The sequence below is a fragment of the Lonchura striata genome, chromosome 10 (genome assembly GCF_050655825.1).
Source record: "Lonchura striata isolate lonStrDom1 chromosome 10, ASM5065582v1, whole genome shotgun sequence".
Classification (NCBI taxonomy): domain Eukaryota; kingdom Metazoa; phylum Chordata; class Aves; order Passeriformes; family Estrildidae; genus Lonchura; species Lonchura striata.
The window spans coordinates 10,951,216-10,969,422 of record NC_140712.1 but is presented as its reverse complement, the minus strand read 5'-3'; the positions used below and the strand labels follow the sequence as shown (position 1 = coordinate 10,969,422).

General features: G+C 36.2%; 1 protein-coding gene across 1 annotated transcript in view; it reads right to left on the bottom strand.

Moving 5' to 3' along the window:
• ADAM10 (ADAM metallopeptidase domain 10) overlaps positions 1-18,207 on the bottom strand; it is a 42,167-nt gene that overhangs the window by 18,251 nt on the left and 5,709 nt on the right. The window contains exons 2-4 of the mRNA XM_021532052.3: positions 15,410-15,560; positions 3,991-4,109; positions 2,628-2,786 (exon numbers count right to left, since the gene is read on the bottom strand). Of these exons, the coding sequence (XP_021387727.1) occupies positions 2,628-2,786; positions 3,991-4,109; positions 15,410-15,560 (429 nt within the window). The remainder of the gene's footprint in view (positions 1-2,627; positions 2,787-3,990; positions 4,110-15,409; positions 15,561-18,207) is intronic.

Below are 18,207 nucleotides of genomic sequence, written 5' to 3'. Positions count from 1 at the left end.
TCTATGATCCTAATGACCGAAGTGATACAATCAGAACACAGGCACATCAGACTGCACTGGCAGCAACCAACAGGAGTGATGTGTTTTTAAATAGTGCTGCTTAGACTTTGCTCCAGGATGGGCTATTTTCAATCCTGCTGAGCAAGCAGCAACGTTCACTCACTTGGCAACTTGGAAGCCATACTGTACTGCTGCTTTAATGTGTCTCACCAGAATAGATTTAGACCATCTCCTCTGATAATCTGATTTTGTTTCTAATTAATGGTTTTGATGCACTAGATTCAAGAGGAAAAATGACGTAACCCATACCAATACCACATATTAATACCTAAATAATTTGCATACCCTGCTCCCATTCACTTTAGAAGACATTAGTAAGAACCAATTTCAACATTACTTTTTCCAGTTCCCAAAACAATCCATTTACTCTTCTGACAGAGATCACTCCTACAAAACAGCAATAGTAACTTTCATAAAATCAATTTATCTGCTTCTTTAAGGCACAGTGCTATTTCTGTCAGTATTCGATAACAGTGAAGCGTATTTTTAGCCACTCACTATTTACAGCATAAGGAACTGGGACATGAGACAATCTTCTTGCTTGTCTCAACCTTTGAAAACTGGGCGCATCACTGCCTTATGTCTCTTACTTTCCTCCTCCCCCTCTTTTCAACAAAAGGGTTAGTTAATAAAGCCCTTTATGAAGCTGACAGTGACTTATTTACACAAAGTCCTACATAAGTAGAAGTCCAACACTCCCACTATCAAGCAGTGAACTGAACTGTTCAGTGAGACCTCTAAGATGCAACACAAAACTTAGAAGTATGTGTGAATTATTCACAGAAATGTTATGAAGTATGTATCTTAAGTTCCACACCCAACTTTTATACTTTTTTTTATTACTTATCCCTCACTATTTTCCTGGTACAGCGGCAAAGCCAGTAATACTCCAACTGCAGCTCACAGGGAAAAACTGCCTTCTCCCCTTTGAACTGACTTCCCCCCAGCTGAACTGACCAGCAATGCTCTGTAGAGATGAAAATGAAGCTCATGCTGCAGCTCTGAGAATCAAAAAAATCTAATGTTAACCCATACAATTATTCTTAAGTATGAGTCTTGTAAGTACCAGGAAAATATACACTTAGTCAGAAAACAAATACTGTTCACAAATCCAGTAAATGCTTTCGTTCACAAGCTCTTTAAAATTATGGAAATTTTATTTGCTTTTGGGTTAGTAATCATATTTACAGAATGAGATAACAGGAACGACAAACATATTTGCTAGCTCACAGCAATTTTAATATACTCAGAGACAGCACACATACTGCCATTGAAAGTAAAGTACAAAAAAATCACCTAAATTTGCTGCGTTTTTAGTGGAGAAAGATCACTTCACTGCATTCACCCAAGAGAAGTAATCAAGGAGAGCAATATGCAATAACCCTGTTTTTTTCACTGGCTTATAGCACCAAGAAAATTATAATATACAAAGTCAAATCACAATCAGAAATTTTCCTCATCTAACTTCCTATTCTTTGACATTTCTTTTCACAATGTAGTCTCATTATAACATACTTTGAAAATGGTTTATACATATATCATTATCAGAGTGGTTCAAGTAATTTCTAGTGATTTAATCCAAGCCTCCTCATCCAGTTCCAAATGATATTTCAACCTCAAGTCTTCGAGGGTTTGCACAGTGGCCTGACAGAACATGTTTTTAAATGAAGTTGTGGTTTAAATTGATTTTTAAGCAAGACTGACATCCTGAAGTTAGCTAGAAAGACACTTTGTTAGCTTCAATAACCAGAAGTTAGTCTTAAACGAATGCCTCTAACATTTATCTTTGATACCTCCTTGATCCTTGAAGGATTCAAATTTGGAACCGTAACTTTCAAGGCAGTACTTCTGAGGTTCAATATACCTTAAGCATCAAACAAAACTGATTTGTTTTACATCTGAAGACTGATCATACATAAATAGACAGGTAAAACACAGGAGAACTCTGGTGCATCAGTTCTCAAGACATAGAAGTATTTCATGGTACTTTTTCATCCTTCTGAGTATTTGCAACTGAAGCTAGATTTCTGGGGCTATTCCTGTCAAATTTAAGTACTATCCTCTGTACCCTTCCATCAGCTATTGTGTAAAATGGGACATACTGGGTGCCACCACCTCTTCTCTAGAGATCTCTGAAGCACATGTGAGAGACACATGCAGGGGAAGCTTTTATTTCACATAAACGTCACCCTCATGAGATATAGGTAATCACTGAGTGACTTGAACTTTAATTATCTTTTCTTTTCCAGAACACATGGAAGAACAATCAGTATAGATCATTTTAAGAATGTATTTTCAAAGAAACATATATCCATTGGGTAGGAAATGTACTGATTGCACACTTAAGCCTGACTGCTAAGGATTTCTTCAAATGGCAGAATAAAGACTGACTTTGGTCAGCCATAAATCTCTCTCACACCTTAACTGTATATGAATCATTTGAGGACAGCATGATTTACAGTGTCATACAGAAGCCAAAGTCTCATTTGATGCTGACAAATGGCATGCAGGTTTTGACATTTAATAAAAAAAATATTTCATCTGTAGCACAAAATGAAAGTACTCACTGATATCATCTTCATGATAAATGACAGAATGGAATGGTAGGTTTCTGTCCTTAATGTATCTCTCTGCTGGCTCAATATAAAAGGTCCCACTGTGAGTTTGGATGAATCCTTCAAATTTTCCATCAATAACAGACCCATGAGTAAAACTTCCCTGCTCACCTGTTAAGGGACAAAGTGTATTAGCTTTTTTATACCCTTCAAAACTCCTTTTTAAGGCTAAGATTATCCATCACTAAGACAGTTACAGCAAAATCACGATCACAATCATGCTGAACTTTCAGCAGCTTCCCAATCAGGTGCATAAATGAAATGTTTAAAATCATATAATGAAGAATTCAGCTCTGTATTTTAAAGCTGGTACATACACAGCATGTAGTTCTACAATCAAATCCTGTCCTTATACATCCGGTCATACAATTAGAAATAATAAACAATAAAATCAGAGCATATACACAACTTTGAAAGAAGGGCTTTCCTTTCAATTGAGGACTTCCCAATATTCAAGACATCAATTTTTCTCCTCAAGCATCCTCTTAAAACTCTAGCTAGGTTTAAACCTGGCATAGAATGTATTTTAAACAGTCATAATCAGGAAAAGTACAACTGTCAAAGTTTAATCACTGACTCTACAACATGCAGCATCCCATCAGCCTTTCCCATATAAAGGATGAAAGATTACTCTGCTAAAACAATACTTATATACTCTTGCATTGAGGAAAATTCAGAATCACACTATCAAAAAGCCTTCTGACCTACTCAAAATAACTGGTAAATTGGTCTGCCTAGATGCATATGAAACCCTGTGTTTATTACTTTTCAAAGTTGAAAATGCTCACTTCAAGACTGCAGAAAATGGCTTACAAAGACGTTCAGGAAAACCAAACAAACAGTACAAAGAGAGGCAGAGTAAATCTTAATCCATCTCTTCTTTCAATCTGCTTTTAATTCTGTAATTATTCTTAATTTTTAATCAATTTTATCTTTTGTATTTACTAAAATCAGATATATTACCCTTAATGATGGTAACTATATTCCTTTTACTCCTTTAAAATGAAAATGGCACCTGATTTCTTTTTTCTTCAATGTATACAACTTTTCTCTCTTTTTTTAAAATGCAGGCTTCTATGAAGAGTATTTTTATAACCAGATTTGAAATTCAAGTTCTATGGGTATGAAAATTATTAGATAAAATACTCATCTAAGTGTGACTCATATATAAAAGCAGTTGGGAGTTCAAATGTATTAGATGCGTTATTAAAGTTTAACAATAATCTAATACTGATACTAATGTTCTCCATATACTATTAGAAAATTCCTGTTTAAAATTGCTGTAATTCCATCCATTTAAAAGTGTTATACTTACCATAAATGTGTCCAGTGTAAATATGGGAGGTATCATAATCAATTACTTGGTTTGATATTTCTACTTTAAAGTCATCACTAAAAAGAGATGTATCTCTCTTCATTCGAAGGTTGAATTGTCTAAAATGAGTAAAACAAGACAGTAAATTGGCACTGAGCTTCAGCTACAAGAGCATTAATAAAGTACTTCACAACTACATTTTTGTGCAAACGATTTGCCGACCTTGTAAAATTTATCTGTACAAAATGTTTTTACTGTACAAGAATTAGATCAGAGCCTAGAAGGATTTTTAAAGCAAGATTCCTTAGATGCTTTTAAAATAAGTGGCTAAGTTTATAAGATTTAAGCCAGAAAACACATTAGACTTAAACACACAATTCTAAAGTGCCGACTTGGTCTATACACTTGTTCCCAGTCCTTCAGAAGACACGCAAGTAGCTTAAGAAAAATGCAAGTATTTTACTTTATAGCACTGTGAAGCAGAACAGATAAAATCAGCTTTCACTTATTTTACTTTTATTGATGACACAAGATTTAAACAACGTAAATGAAAGTAGGTGAGTTAATCAGTGTTTCAACTGAAACTCAAAAAATAATATGGGCAACAACATCTAATAAATAAACTGGTAGAGTTACATGAACAACTATGTAAATAGCTCTATTCATTAAATGATTGGTTTCAGAACATACTTCAATGCAAATCCTACTGCCAACCTTCATATGAAACAGCTTGCTTGAGGAGTTTCATTCAAGCAACATAACTGAAGTGTTTTAAATCACCTGACATTATACGAATTCACACCTGTGACAACCATTAGCTTGCTTCAGAATTTCATTTGGTATTCTCTTTAAATTTTGTATAAGCATATGTGCAAATACAGATCACAAAGTTGTTGAAACTTCAACCATTCCAATTTTAGTCTTGATTTTCCTCCTATATTTTTCCTTCTCTGCACAATGATGTGATTGAAGGAATATTACAGCTATGTCACCAATTTGTTACACAAAAAGTAACACTGATAAGTTGAGTACTTTTGGATTTGAGTCTTCATCTAAAAACCATGACCATCAGAGCTGACCTTCAAAGCAAAAGTTAGTATCCTAGTATGCGACCAACAAAATAACCCAGGCGATTAAGATCCATAGTGTAAAGTTGATTAAATCTAGTTACTTTTTACTAATGAGCTGAAGCATACACAAAGTGTATCTCCAGTTTCCACCTGCACATTAAATATGATACCATAGTTATAAGTATTTTGAAACATTAAGATGCAAACTTCAAGATCAAAAAAAAGTCTTGCCTACATTTAAAACCTGGGAAGGGCTGTAGTGACTCATGTTGACTATTCTGTAACACAAACAGCATTTCACAATTAAACTATATTTATTATTACTGCCACAGTGTTAATAAAGCTTCAAAGCAAGTACTCTCCTCTGGCAATGTGTCACAGGTATCTACTACAAGGTTATGAAACTGAGATGTGTCTGGTAGATGGGAAGGTTAAACTTCTGCAATTCCCTGAGATTCAGGCTTTGTGCCAAGCCCAGCAGTGCTCCAACCACAGTTCCAGTAGAGATGTATTTTATGAGAAAGATCCTCCTGTTACAAAGGAAGGATCAGTTCCTGGCATCACTGAGACAAGAAATAAGAATTATTGTTCTTCTAGTTCATTTTTTCACTACCTCTGCCACAACAAGTCCTTTAAAGGCAACCCAGAGGTTCATGAGGAAGAGGAAATAACATGAACAAGCAACCCAGAGACACATGGTAGGACTGAATACCACAAGATTACCCAACAGGTTTTTTGAGGGTGGGGTGGCGGGCAGTGTGGAGACTTGAAGCCGCTTTATGTGGCTCTCCTGGGCAAAAGTAAAAAATGAACAGGTAGAAAGAAATTAAGACCAACACTGATGAGACTATGACAAACTTGATTTAAGTACTTGAAAAAGTTATACTCACTTTGGATGTAAAACACTGCTCAGGGTGTTATACAGATTTGAGCTCATTTTGAGCTTTCCTTGTGACTGAGTTATCACACTCAAGGATGGATCAGACTCTCAGTGCATTTGAACTGAAGTGAAATGCAAAGAGATCCTGGATTCATTAGAATCTCTTCTCCCTTCTCTAGTATTTGATAGAAGACTTTTTACCTTTCCTCATGAAAAAAAGTTTTTTGGGAAAAAACCCCCACCCTGTATAGCACTTTTTTCAGAAGTGTATACACCATTTATTTAAAATTACATTTTTTCTGGTTGTATTCATGTATGTTGCAAATAAAACAGAGAAGTTGTCTTGGACACCCAACTGCATCAGCAATGTTGTGTGGCTTTGAAGTATTAATTCCCATTTATACTGGCAAAAACCCAGAGAGGGGAAAAAACCCAGGACCTGATGTCAGCATGAAGCTGGTAACTTACCAAGCTTAGTTTAGTGTAACCCCAAGACCATGGATGGACAAGCCCCAGGCCTGATCTGTGCAGCCACCCAGGGTATCCTCAGCTGCTGCTCTCACCCTTACAAACCAGGAGGACAATTGTGGTGCAGTCATGGGTTACCCTTGGTGGCCCTCTAACCATGCTTTAGGGCCAGCCTTGAGTTCTGCCTACACATCCGACACTCCAGGGCTCGCTTTGGGGGGAAAGAGGGGCTCAGTGGAGTTTAATGAAGTTGGGAATGGTTGTTCCTTCTGTGGGATACCCTTCCATCAACATGACCTGTATGTCACTTCAAAATGGACTGTAAGAAGTTCTATGTACCAAATTAAATGTTTCACTGGTTTAAGATTTAGGAAGCTTCTATTTATTTTCCTTTAATTTTTACCCTCTCCTTGCTTTCCACATTGCTACATAATAAACACTAAAGATTCTAACTCCTGTTGCTGATTATCTGTCTTTTAATAAAATTAGCTCTATCTGCAGGATTAGAGAACTATTACAAATACAAAAAAACTCAGCTGTGCTTCACACTAACAATTCTCTATTTCATTTCTTAAGTTAAACTATTAAATAACCTGATAATCTCTCAGCTATTTTTAAACAGGTCTTTTCTTAGTCATTCAAACATGCTTGATGAAAACAGGATAATCTGTATAAACTGTTCACCTTCTTAATAATGAAAAACTGACAAATATTCCTTTACTTCTCCCCCACCAAAGGAAGGAAGAGACAACTTGGGACTGTGGGGAGGAAAAGGGCTGGGAAGAGTGGAGGAGTAAACAAGCATCTATTCATCTCTACTTCCAATAATTAACAACTTTAGCACACCATCAAACTTCAAACATAAATTCTACCTTGGCTTAAACCCAGTAACTTCATGATTCTTCTGAGGACGGGAGACTCCAGGGAAGTTAAATGAATCTGTCTTTATAATTACTAAATATGGTTTCTAAATTAGCCACAATGGAAGAAACAAAAAGCTTAAAATAAATCTTTTGACAATAACAATTTGCAATTTACAATGCACCAAATTCTTAGTGCAAACTAAGCTATTCCTTAGCCTGGCTACACACCAGGCAGAAAATTAAACTAATTTCAGAAAAATAATGCCTCTTTTATTAACACACTTTCTACCTCACAGAAGACCCTTCCCAGCAGTAGTGATGTCTAGAACAGAATTAAATCAATTAAGACCAAGTTTTGACCTTGCTTATTTGTTACTGCTTCTGTTTTCCACAGATCTGAAAACTGATACAGTAAGAGAACATTACTTAGTTGCTATATGGTTGCCCACTTGGTTGTAGACCAAATTTTGGTAAAACTTACAACTACACACACATATAAAATTATAACCTGCTTTGACAATAAACTACATCTTATATATTAATGGCAGTACCCAAAAGACTATCAAGAAGTACATTTTTATTTCTCTTTAGCTTACCTCAGAGAGACCATGTCCAATTTGCAAGTACACAGCAATTCAGTCATAATTAAAGAAAAAATTATAGCTAAGACCCAGTACTTTCCCATGGGCTCAAGTTATCCTAAGCTCTAATCAGAGCAAGTACTTGAAAAAAAAAAAAAAAGCCATGTTTATATGCTACTAACATTTGGTAAAGGGCATATAAAGGCTTACATGCAAGAGTTAATGCAAAATATATTATTCTATTTCTTTTTAATATGAGTTACCTCCTAACATCAGTGATTTCACCACAATGCAATGTCCAATATGTTGGTTAGCTGGTACCAAGTCTGCAGACTTGCACACAACCGGCAGAAAAAGCTTTTATCTGGCATACAAAAATGGCACTTGGTGCTATCTATCCCTTTTCTGCCTTTCCTCCGTGAAATTGCTGTAACTGGTGACAGGCCAACAGAAGCATTAAGTGACCAGAGGAGGTTGTTGAGAAAAGAGAACGAGAAAAACAGAGATGGAGGAGTTACTCTACAGCTGAAAGTGGGTGGGGGAAGGAAACTGAAGGGGATGAGTTGACAGCAGTATGTAACATGACTTCAGTACAAGGAGAGTCCATTTTCAGGTTCACAGTCTTTTCTTCCCAGTAGGAACCAGAAAAATCCTTGCAGCGGTGGCTCCATCAGCCTCTTCACAAGCCAGCTTCTACAAAATACTGTTCTGCTTGAGGTGCAAGTCTTTTATCCTTACTTTTCCTACCTAAGAACTCAAAGACTCTTCTTGGAAAAATGGAAGCAGTGAGGGAGTGTCTATAAATGGACAGGGAGCTCAAAACTTGAGCTCTTCTTTCTAACTGCTTCCAGGAGGCATCCCACAATCTACTCAGCTCTCATAAGACTGTCAGACTCATTCCAGCTCTGAACTATAGTAAATAGAAGGCAGCTTAACAACCTAACACTGGATTTATACTACCCACAATTCTACATAACCACCACACTTGAAGATTTTTTTCATTGTTTTAACTTACTTATTAAATCCACAGAACATACTTTATCACTTAATTGTTAATTCCCACAGTCCTGCTACTTAAAGAAAACTTATCTTTGAAGCAGCACATGACAGGGTCTCCAGGTATATCACTCTTTCTTTGATCCACCTAGATGCACACAGAATCATTCCCTAGTAAGTGTTTATGTAAATCCCTATCTCTACAGTATTTCAACACTCAGCCATCCCAGCTAGAATGCTCACAACTTATATTTATTTTCCATTAGCACCTCTAGGATGACACTTGTGGTTGTTCAGATGTCTTTCCCGACCTTCAGAAGCCAGACTTGCTAAACTTGGTATTCTAGAACACTACAATGAGGATGCAGCCTTCACTCCAAAGCATTTCCCACTGATTATTCTTGATATGCATAGCTGCAAACACAAGCTAGCTCAGATAACAGAAACCATCCAAATAGGATTACAAGAAGCTACATGTTGGCTAATTTCCCTATGAGAAAGTATCTCTCTGTCCTGAAGACAGAGTCCTGTACAGATTTTAAAGGCAGAACAGCCTTTACCCCAGGTTGACTTTTTTCCCCCTTTACCCCTGCTTAGGTACATTCATTTAAATATACATTTTAAGAGCATGACTTTCTCAGAGCATGGCCATGTCTACTGAAGTTTGCTGGCCAGGGAGTAGAGCGGTAAACCATTAATAACAATTTAAGCAGCACAGTGGAAATGCTGCACTTTGGCCAGGCTGTCCAACCAGTCCAACACTGTTGTGTCTCCCAGACAAAACCAAGTCAAACATCAAATGTTTTTTTTTTCCTGAGGGCTACTCATAATCCAGCTCACTGTATTTAAACTCATAAAAGGCAAGACAATTAGCCCACAGATTCAGCCTCCAGAATTTTTTAAACTTCATTTCAGTTAAAAAATATGTAAGAATTTAGGACCCTTCTTCCCAATTTTCTGCATGATAAAACTGCTTTACATACAAGCATCAGCATAGGGTGGGTTTGGTTTTGGTTTTTTTTTTTGACAAAACAAGTGTAGGAAGTGACACCTGATTCACAGGTGTCTTGTCTGGCAACTTATCTGTCAAGGTATATAACTTAAAAGGTCTAATAGATAGGTTAGATAGGTAATGATTGAAGAATTCCCACAGAGCAGTAAATAGTACTAAAAAAACTACAGTAAGAGCTAAAGATATCTAAATTTTTCCTTTTTCAAATTCAGGACAGCCTAAAATGAGTTGCAGTAAGTTAATCTTGCAAAAAATTCACTTAGCAAAATTCATGAAAATAATTCTAAGTCTCACAAATCCAACCAGTAGGTTCTATTTGATGACTGCTGAACCAACCTACTTAAGAAGTTGAGCTCTTTAGGGGTGTGTTTAAGGCACATGGAATTGAAAGAGACACAACATAAATTTTCAGATTAGTCCAGTAATACTGAATCTGCTTTTTGTTCTGACAGGCTCATAGAACATAGAAGGCAGACTCATTTCATGAACTGAGCACTGTGCTGTATGGACAATTTAAAAGTACTTAAATTAAATGCCATAAAAAGAACATCTAGTGTAATAAAAACCTTAAATTGACAATATAAAGTCCTCTTTAATGCAAGAGTAACTAGCTCAGTTACTTCAGTCCATCTCAGCATGGCAGCATGCTCAGAACACCACTTTTAAAATTCAGCTTATCAAGTACTTCTCTGCAGGTATCCTCCTTTGTTTTCATAACCTACTCAAATATGGCCAACAATGATGTTGTTTAAACACATTTACCAGCTCTGAGTAATGAAGGCAATATGAATGATTACAGATTACTACAGAATCAAGAATTAAAAAATAATCCCTCAGACTTAATTAAGAACTGAAATTTTGTGGTCCAGTTTTCCTAAAGGACTATGTACAGACCATACATTCCTACAAAAGTGTCTGAACAACTTACAGTATTTTTCAAAAAATAGAATTTTAGGTAAAATCTACAGAAAAAAATATAGCTAAACTGTACAACATCAAAGAAATTCTTGACATGTCCTTAATTTAATAATAAGCAGGTGTTATCATGTGTTCAAGCACCACTTCAAAATTCAACTGTTCACTCAAGTTGTGTGGGCATCTTTCCCAAGCAAGAGTCATCAACTAATCTAGGAATGTTGAAAGAAGGTGTGGATGGACAATTAACAGGATCAAGAAAAAATTAGAAAGCATAAGTTATTGGTAATGTATTAAATAAAAAGCTGCCTGAAAATAGAGTTAAACAATCCACAGACAATGTTTCCCTTCTGAATGCATTAGCATCTCAGGAATTCCCAGTTCTAATGTAAATTTGATTATCAGACATCATTCAAGTTTTTTAAGCTCTGTCCTCAAAATCACTATGAAGTATTCAGCATATTTCTGACATTCTACAGTGGATAGGAATTCTGGTCAAGACATTCTATGATTAATATATTGCAAATATTTGTACTGAAAAAGGGAAGAAAACTTTCCAGTTTCTCTGGAGGGGAAGAGATGTGTTCAGTAAGTAAACAAGTACAAGTGCACATTTTGTGATCAGGTGCAAACTGTATAAAATCCAATGTCAGTTTAAGTGATGTCCCAACTTCCTTTTTGAAACTACTGACATTACCTTGACATGCAAAAGGAAATTCTCTTTTTAAAATGCTTCACTGTATCTCAAGACAATGCCAAAAGCATTGCTCTTCTTTGAATCAATCCATGTATGCTGGGGAGTCTGTGCTATATTTTGCTTTTTTTGGGGGAAGGACTGTGGGATGAGTTCAAAAACTGTTTTATATTAGCCATGTTCATGGCATTAATACTGGGCATTCATTAACTTTGTGTGAGCCTTCCCTGGACTCACAGGGCACCTAAATTAAATCACACTAGAACACTCAATATGAACTGGCAGGTGGAAGAGCTCTGACCACACAACCAGGATAATTTCAAACCTTCGCATTCCAAGTTGAAGCATTATAGGAATAGGCACATTTTACACCACTGAGGAAGCAATAATGCCAATTAATCTAATACACAGTTTATTATTAAAAATAATTAATAAGGATTTGTAGCTCAGTTTCAGCAATTTTAATTGTCCTACTAAGTTAGTATTTCAGCATTGAATAGTGTGGGTGGTTCCATCTAGTTCATTGCATTTACCCTAAGAAGTGGTATTTTATATTACCAAACAAAGATTTTGAAAAATTTCTATTCTGAGCAGTATATTGTGTAGCATCTAACTTTCAGTTAGTTAAACAGAGAAGTGATGGCACATTATACATTCATTTGTAGAATTACTGAATCTGGTATGAAAAAAGGTAGCTTTGGGTTTAATTACATCATTTCAGTATCTATTTTATTATTTAACTATTAGCCCATAGTTAAATGGTCCCTTTAACTTGGTATAAATATGTAATATTTAAATTGTGTTTTTATTTTTTCCTTTTTCAACAGAAGGGGTACTATGAGATACAGTTCTTAAATCTAAACAGCCCACTGAAAATAACAAATGCTACTTACACAAACCTAAAATACTGGTAGCTGCCAGCCATTTTCTGGACAATGAAACTGTTAAGTCTGATGAATGCTTATCTGGCATATGTCAGCACTGCCACTGAAAAGGCTGGTACTGCATCCTCTCTCTCACCACTGCTGCTTAGTTCTGCACTCCTTCTTAGAGCAAATTTGCCTCTACACTAAACAGAAGAACCAATTAACCTCACTGAAAAATAAGCAGCCAAATCACTTTCCCATCTTGACTGGCCATGTGAACAGCAGGTGCTTCCTCTGGCACACACCAAAAGATGAAGTTTAGAAGTTCCAACTGGTCACAGAGATACAGCCTGAGAACCACTGTGGCCCAGCTTCACTTGCTGCTGCCAGCAGAAAACAGCAGTAAATATTAGGACAGCTTTTCCATTGTTTCCTGGCTACAAAACACAGCCATTTCATCAGAATCCAAATCAAAATACAAGACTGTCATTTCAGTCCTAAGTAGAAGACGTTTACTGTATTTATTAAGTTAAGGGGATGCAAGCTGGACAGCTGTGTGCCAAAAAAACACTACACCTGGACAAACCCTAATTGACCATTTGGTAAAAGGCCATTCAAAAAAGACCATGCATAAGTTTCCAGAACCTCAACTCTCACGTTGACTGAATGTTTTTAAGTTTCACCATCTGTTTTTAAATGCCACAGCACTTTAAGAGTCCACAGCCTATATCTACATCGTTCAAATGTTCTGCAAAAGCTTTATTTCCTACCTTCACACAAAGTAATTAGAATACTTGATAGAACGGTTTTACTTTTGTCCTTCTCAGAGATGACATAAATCACTTAGTAATTCACAATTAAACCAGCTGCAACTGCAAAAGCCAGTCCTGTTTATACAGCTTCTCAAACTGCTACACACCTTCAAAGCAAATAAACAGACTCTGTGAAGTAAAACACAAATCACTTGATCCTTCCTAATTATATTTAGAGCAAAATTAAAATATTTTGTAAGAACATATCCAAATTGATTAACACAAACTTTGGACTAAATTTATGTCCTGTCAACTACCCTCTCTTTGGCAGGAAGTGTTAGATGTGCCATAGGAAACTACCCAAATCTTAGATTATGAACTGGTTGGACTTTACAGTCAGTTTCCAATCAGCCTCCTCAGTTAAGGATTTGTGCCTCAAACCATAGGGATTTATGACCAATCCCACGTATAAACACCAACATTTTTCTTCATGAGTAACAACCAAAATATTTATAAACCTGACAGACTAAAGTCTGGTCTTCCTCTGTGAAGTAAGAGGAATTTTTTTTTTTAGACATTATCCTAGGTGCAACTACCATTTTTACAGGATAAGGATTTTCAACCCCCACCCCCCCCTCAACACAGAGAGAACTCAGAGACTAAGCCAGCAGCTCTATCTTACAGAAGATTATTATGGGATCTTTACCAATGACAAGACGAAGCTGCTCAAGTGGCCTGAAATGTGGCCTGGTCCCAGCAAGAATGGTCTCATTCTTCCTCCCATCACTCCTTCAGGTCATACTGATCCTTTTTTCCCCAAGTAATTTTTAGACAGATTAGTTCCCAGATGCTATTCCTTGCATGGCTTTAACACTAGCAGTGTTAGCACAAGGATGATGCTGGGAATGTGGTTAGGCCTGTTTCCCTCTGCAGCAGTGCACACTTCAGTGAGCTTAAATTATCCACCAGCCTGAAGCTTAGAAGTGGCAGCATTAGGCTCAAACTGAACTTCACTGTTTTGCAATCTTGCTGGAGATTTAAAAGTAGCAAGGTTTACACTGTGAGGAGCCTCTGAAGCATTCTACTCTGCAGTCTTGTTTATTAGAACAATTTAAAAGAGAAAACTAGAGACCACCACTGATGTTACAGCAGAGACAGCAGCACTATGACTCTTCTTTAAACAATAAAATTCTTTGGACTAAAAATCACACTTGAAAACATGGTTTTAAGGACAGGACTTCAAATTCAGGATTTGGGCTGTAGTTCTATAGCATTTAGAAATACAACCCTAATGCTAACCTTCTGGGAGCATGCACTGAAATCCAGTCATTACATCAGAAACCTCCAGGAACAACACTTCATTCCCTAAAGAAATGACAAGCTGGCACAAAACCAAAATACTTACTCAAGAAACAATATCCCAAACAGATTCAGGAGACCTAGGTTTACATTTTCTCTGTTAAACTTCTTTTGTGCTAAACATGGCTAACAATTATTAATCAAGTTCTAAATACTTAAATTGTAACTCAAATAACCAGAAAAACAAGGGCATTACACATTCCTGAAATATCTAAGAGAGTGGTGCTGCAAAAGGAGGGAGTCATAGAAACTAAGATACAGATATAAATATTTTAACTTTCTTCCTCTTTCTCCTGGGTTATACAAAAAGCAGGCAATTTCAAATTGCAACAAGATCTTCCTAAGTGAAAACCTACAAATTATACTTCAGTTGATCACACTGAATATCTAACTTTGTACTGGATCTTACATGTTAAATACAAGGCAAAGCATATCTTGTAACAGTAATCATCTTTCCCCATGTCAAATAATTTCTAAATTTCACACTAGCACAAAATATCAGATAACACCAGTACACACAAAACAGAACATTTTTGGCCTATTTTGTATCTTCAAATGCAATTTGAAATGTTACTTTTGCTCAATTAGATTTCCTAATGCAGTTTGGCACAATTCTTAAAAAAAACTACAAAAAAAACCCCAAACATATATGCAACACAAAACTGCATTATAAGCTCAGAATCAACTACCATTCTGTTCTGAGTATGATTCCATTATTTAAGCTTCAAAGTGTATTAATAGTTACCATCAGATGTTTGAATAAGTGCTTGCAAGTAACAATTTCATACCTAAACTGGACATAAGAGAAAAATACTTCACAGAAACTGCAAACAGTGCAATATAGTGTATAGTGTATTCTAGCTAATGTTATTGTGGTGGTTGTATTTCATCCTTTCCATTTCACTACAATTAAAACACATGAATAAAATATTTAAAGCAAACAACTTTTACCATATCACTAACCTTCCATGAGCATGGAAATCTAGGCGCAAGAACTGCTCTTCATGTGACACTGCTCTTTTGGCACGCTGGTGTTTTTGGTGTAACAAATCCACATCGTAGGACAGTCCTTCATAGTGTCTAATGTACTTATTCAGAGGATTTCCATATTGGCCTGAAAAACAGAGATAAGCAAGGTTATAACCATACTGCCAGGCATGGCAGACCTGTGGTGCAAAGCAGTTAGCAACAAGGACCCAAATTCCACATTATATCCATTTTAAGTTATTTTTCTCCTTTCTACACATCGGATTCATTCTACTCTAGTCCCACAGACAGGACACAAAATTTGCAGCTACAAATGCATCAGATGGGCCTTGGAAAGCATCTTTCACTTGAATTTCAATCAAAACAAGTATAGTTCATTTACACCAAAACTACCCCACAGTGCAAACTACATCAATGTCAACAGGAATGCCTGAGAGATGCTTTAGAAAATAACTCCTGATTCAAAACAAGAAGTGCAACAGCTGAATATCTCTTTTCAGGTTCCCTGAAACTGTGCTTCCAGCTTCACTCTGCAGTCATGACACCACACTATCTCCTCAGAATGTTTGTATTCTACATGTGAAATATCCAGGGAAATTAAGAGCAAATCATGCCACCTAGCAACACGTTTTGTATCACATGGAATGTTCTACCACACTACTACATGGAAAAGTTTTATTAAAATTTATCTCCAGAGATGTAGATTCAGTTCAGTCTATTTTGTATTTAGGGTAATATATATGACTTACGTTAATACAAGTACATGGCAGAAAATGGCAAAGATTTTGACCCTCCTATCCTGATGGAGGAGAGACACTAACCACCAAAAAATCCCCAAAATAAAACTTGTGGAGAAAACCAGAAGAACTCTGAATTATGCAAGAAGAAACATCTTCTTGTAATCAATAATCTTGTAATCAATTTAACTTCAAACCAACCTAAATGTTAGTTCTCAGGCACTACATGTGGCATTTTTCTTCAGATACCTAAAAAGATGACCAAATAAATTAATACTTTCAAATGCATTGCTTGCATTTAGCAGCCACATGCACAAAATGATATTGCTGTATCTGTTTAAAATTCAATTAATGCTACACTGCAGAGAAATCACATTCAAATTTTCTCACATTACCATAGGCTTGTGCAAATGTTGACTCTTCACTCTTAACTGCAAATACAGTCCAATAACAAAACTTCATCCTAATCTCCTCTCACTCTTAGTCTCAAAATACATGTCTATTCTCAATCAGCTGTTCAGAAAGGAAAGTGTCTTAGGTGTCTTAAAATGTTTAAAATGTGTGGTTCAAGAAAGTCTACATTAATTCTAATCTCAGTAAGACACAGGACTTCAGTAACTAGCAGGAGTTTTGAGGATGCAGGATATTGTCTATGTCTGTTGCTTCTCTCATCACTCCAACATAATCCTCCAAAATGAACCATAACACCTCTTACAACCCAAGAACTTCTATAAACCGAACCAAAATGGCCTGAGATCATGCACAATATATGTGTGCCTGACTACAGATACATGCTTTCCAATTCCAGGTGGATGACCCAGAAGTATCAACATTCAAGAAGACAAGCTTAAAAATTAATTGATATAGGCTAAAACTTAAAAGTTTTAATTGTTAAATGAACCTGAATCTAGAATATTATATTAATAACTCACTTTAAGAACTTGGTCAAAACTAGACAGTAAGTACACTGCAGAATTTGTAAACTTTGGTGCTTCAGGATCATCTTTAAATTTTCTGAAAGGAAAGCTTGTAGGAAGCTTGTAATAATGAACTCCTTTAATTGTTACAAACCATTTTTCTTCTCAGTATTTCAAGATACACTTTGAATGCTTCAGGCACCCAGAAAAAAAGTTTTGAAGTGTGACAACTTATTGAAGACTCAATAACACTTGGCACTCGATCCAGGTCTCATGACCACATGAAAAGATGAGAGACAGCATTTAACTGAGTCACAAAGAATAGTTTTTAAGTGCTAACTACTGTGACAAGACAGCAAAGGACTACTGACATTAGAAGTTTTGTAACTGTTCTCTCTGCTAAGGAAAAGCAGAGGGTTTTAAGCAAAGATCTTTCTTCTTAAAAAAAACCCAATTCATACGCTTGGTATGATCACACAGGGAAGCAACACTTTCTTTTCCCTTTCTCCAAAACTTAAAGAACTCCTTATGTTTTAAGTACTCTCATAGCAAACACTTAACACCAACACTCCTACTGCTCTCTTCTTGCTTAAGCAGAGCAGCTGCACACCACCTAGAGCATTATGGCTTCTCCAAAAAGGGACTTACAGCTTTAAGATGAACAGTTTCACTTCAAGAAGCCTCTATAACATCAACATTGCTACAGCATTCAAAGTCTGCAACTGATCACACTCTCCTTTGTAATCAAACTAGCTACCTATCAAAAGGGATTATCTCTTTACAAAGGTAGCTTAATAAGTAGCTCAACCTTGGTAACACAAGACTCTATAGAAGATTCTGAAGAAAAAGTTCATTAAACTGAAAGAAAATTTCACTGAGGTACATGAGGCAGGTAGAACTGCTGGCTCCAGTTCCTAAGTAGAAGACTGCAAAAAAAAGCTGAAGAAGACTTTCACAGAAACCAGAAGTGGCACATCCCAAGAAATCATTATGATAGCACATACCAGATCCCAACCTCTGTTACAAACTATTGCTGTTATTTTCAGTAAATGAAAAACTAGGGGATTGGGCATTTTTAACAAAGATCGCATGACAAAGATTTTTTTCAATTAAGGATACA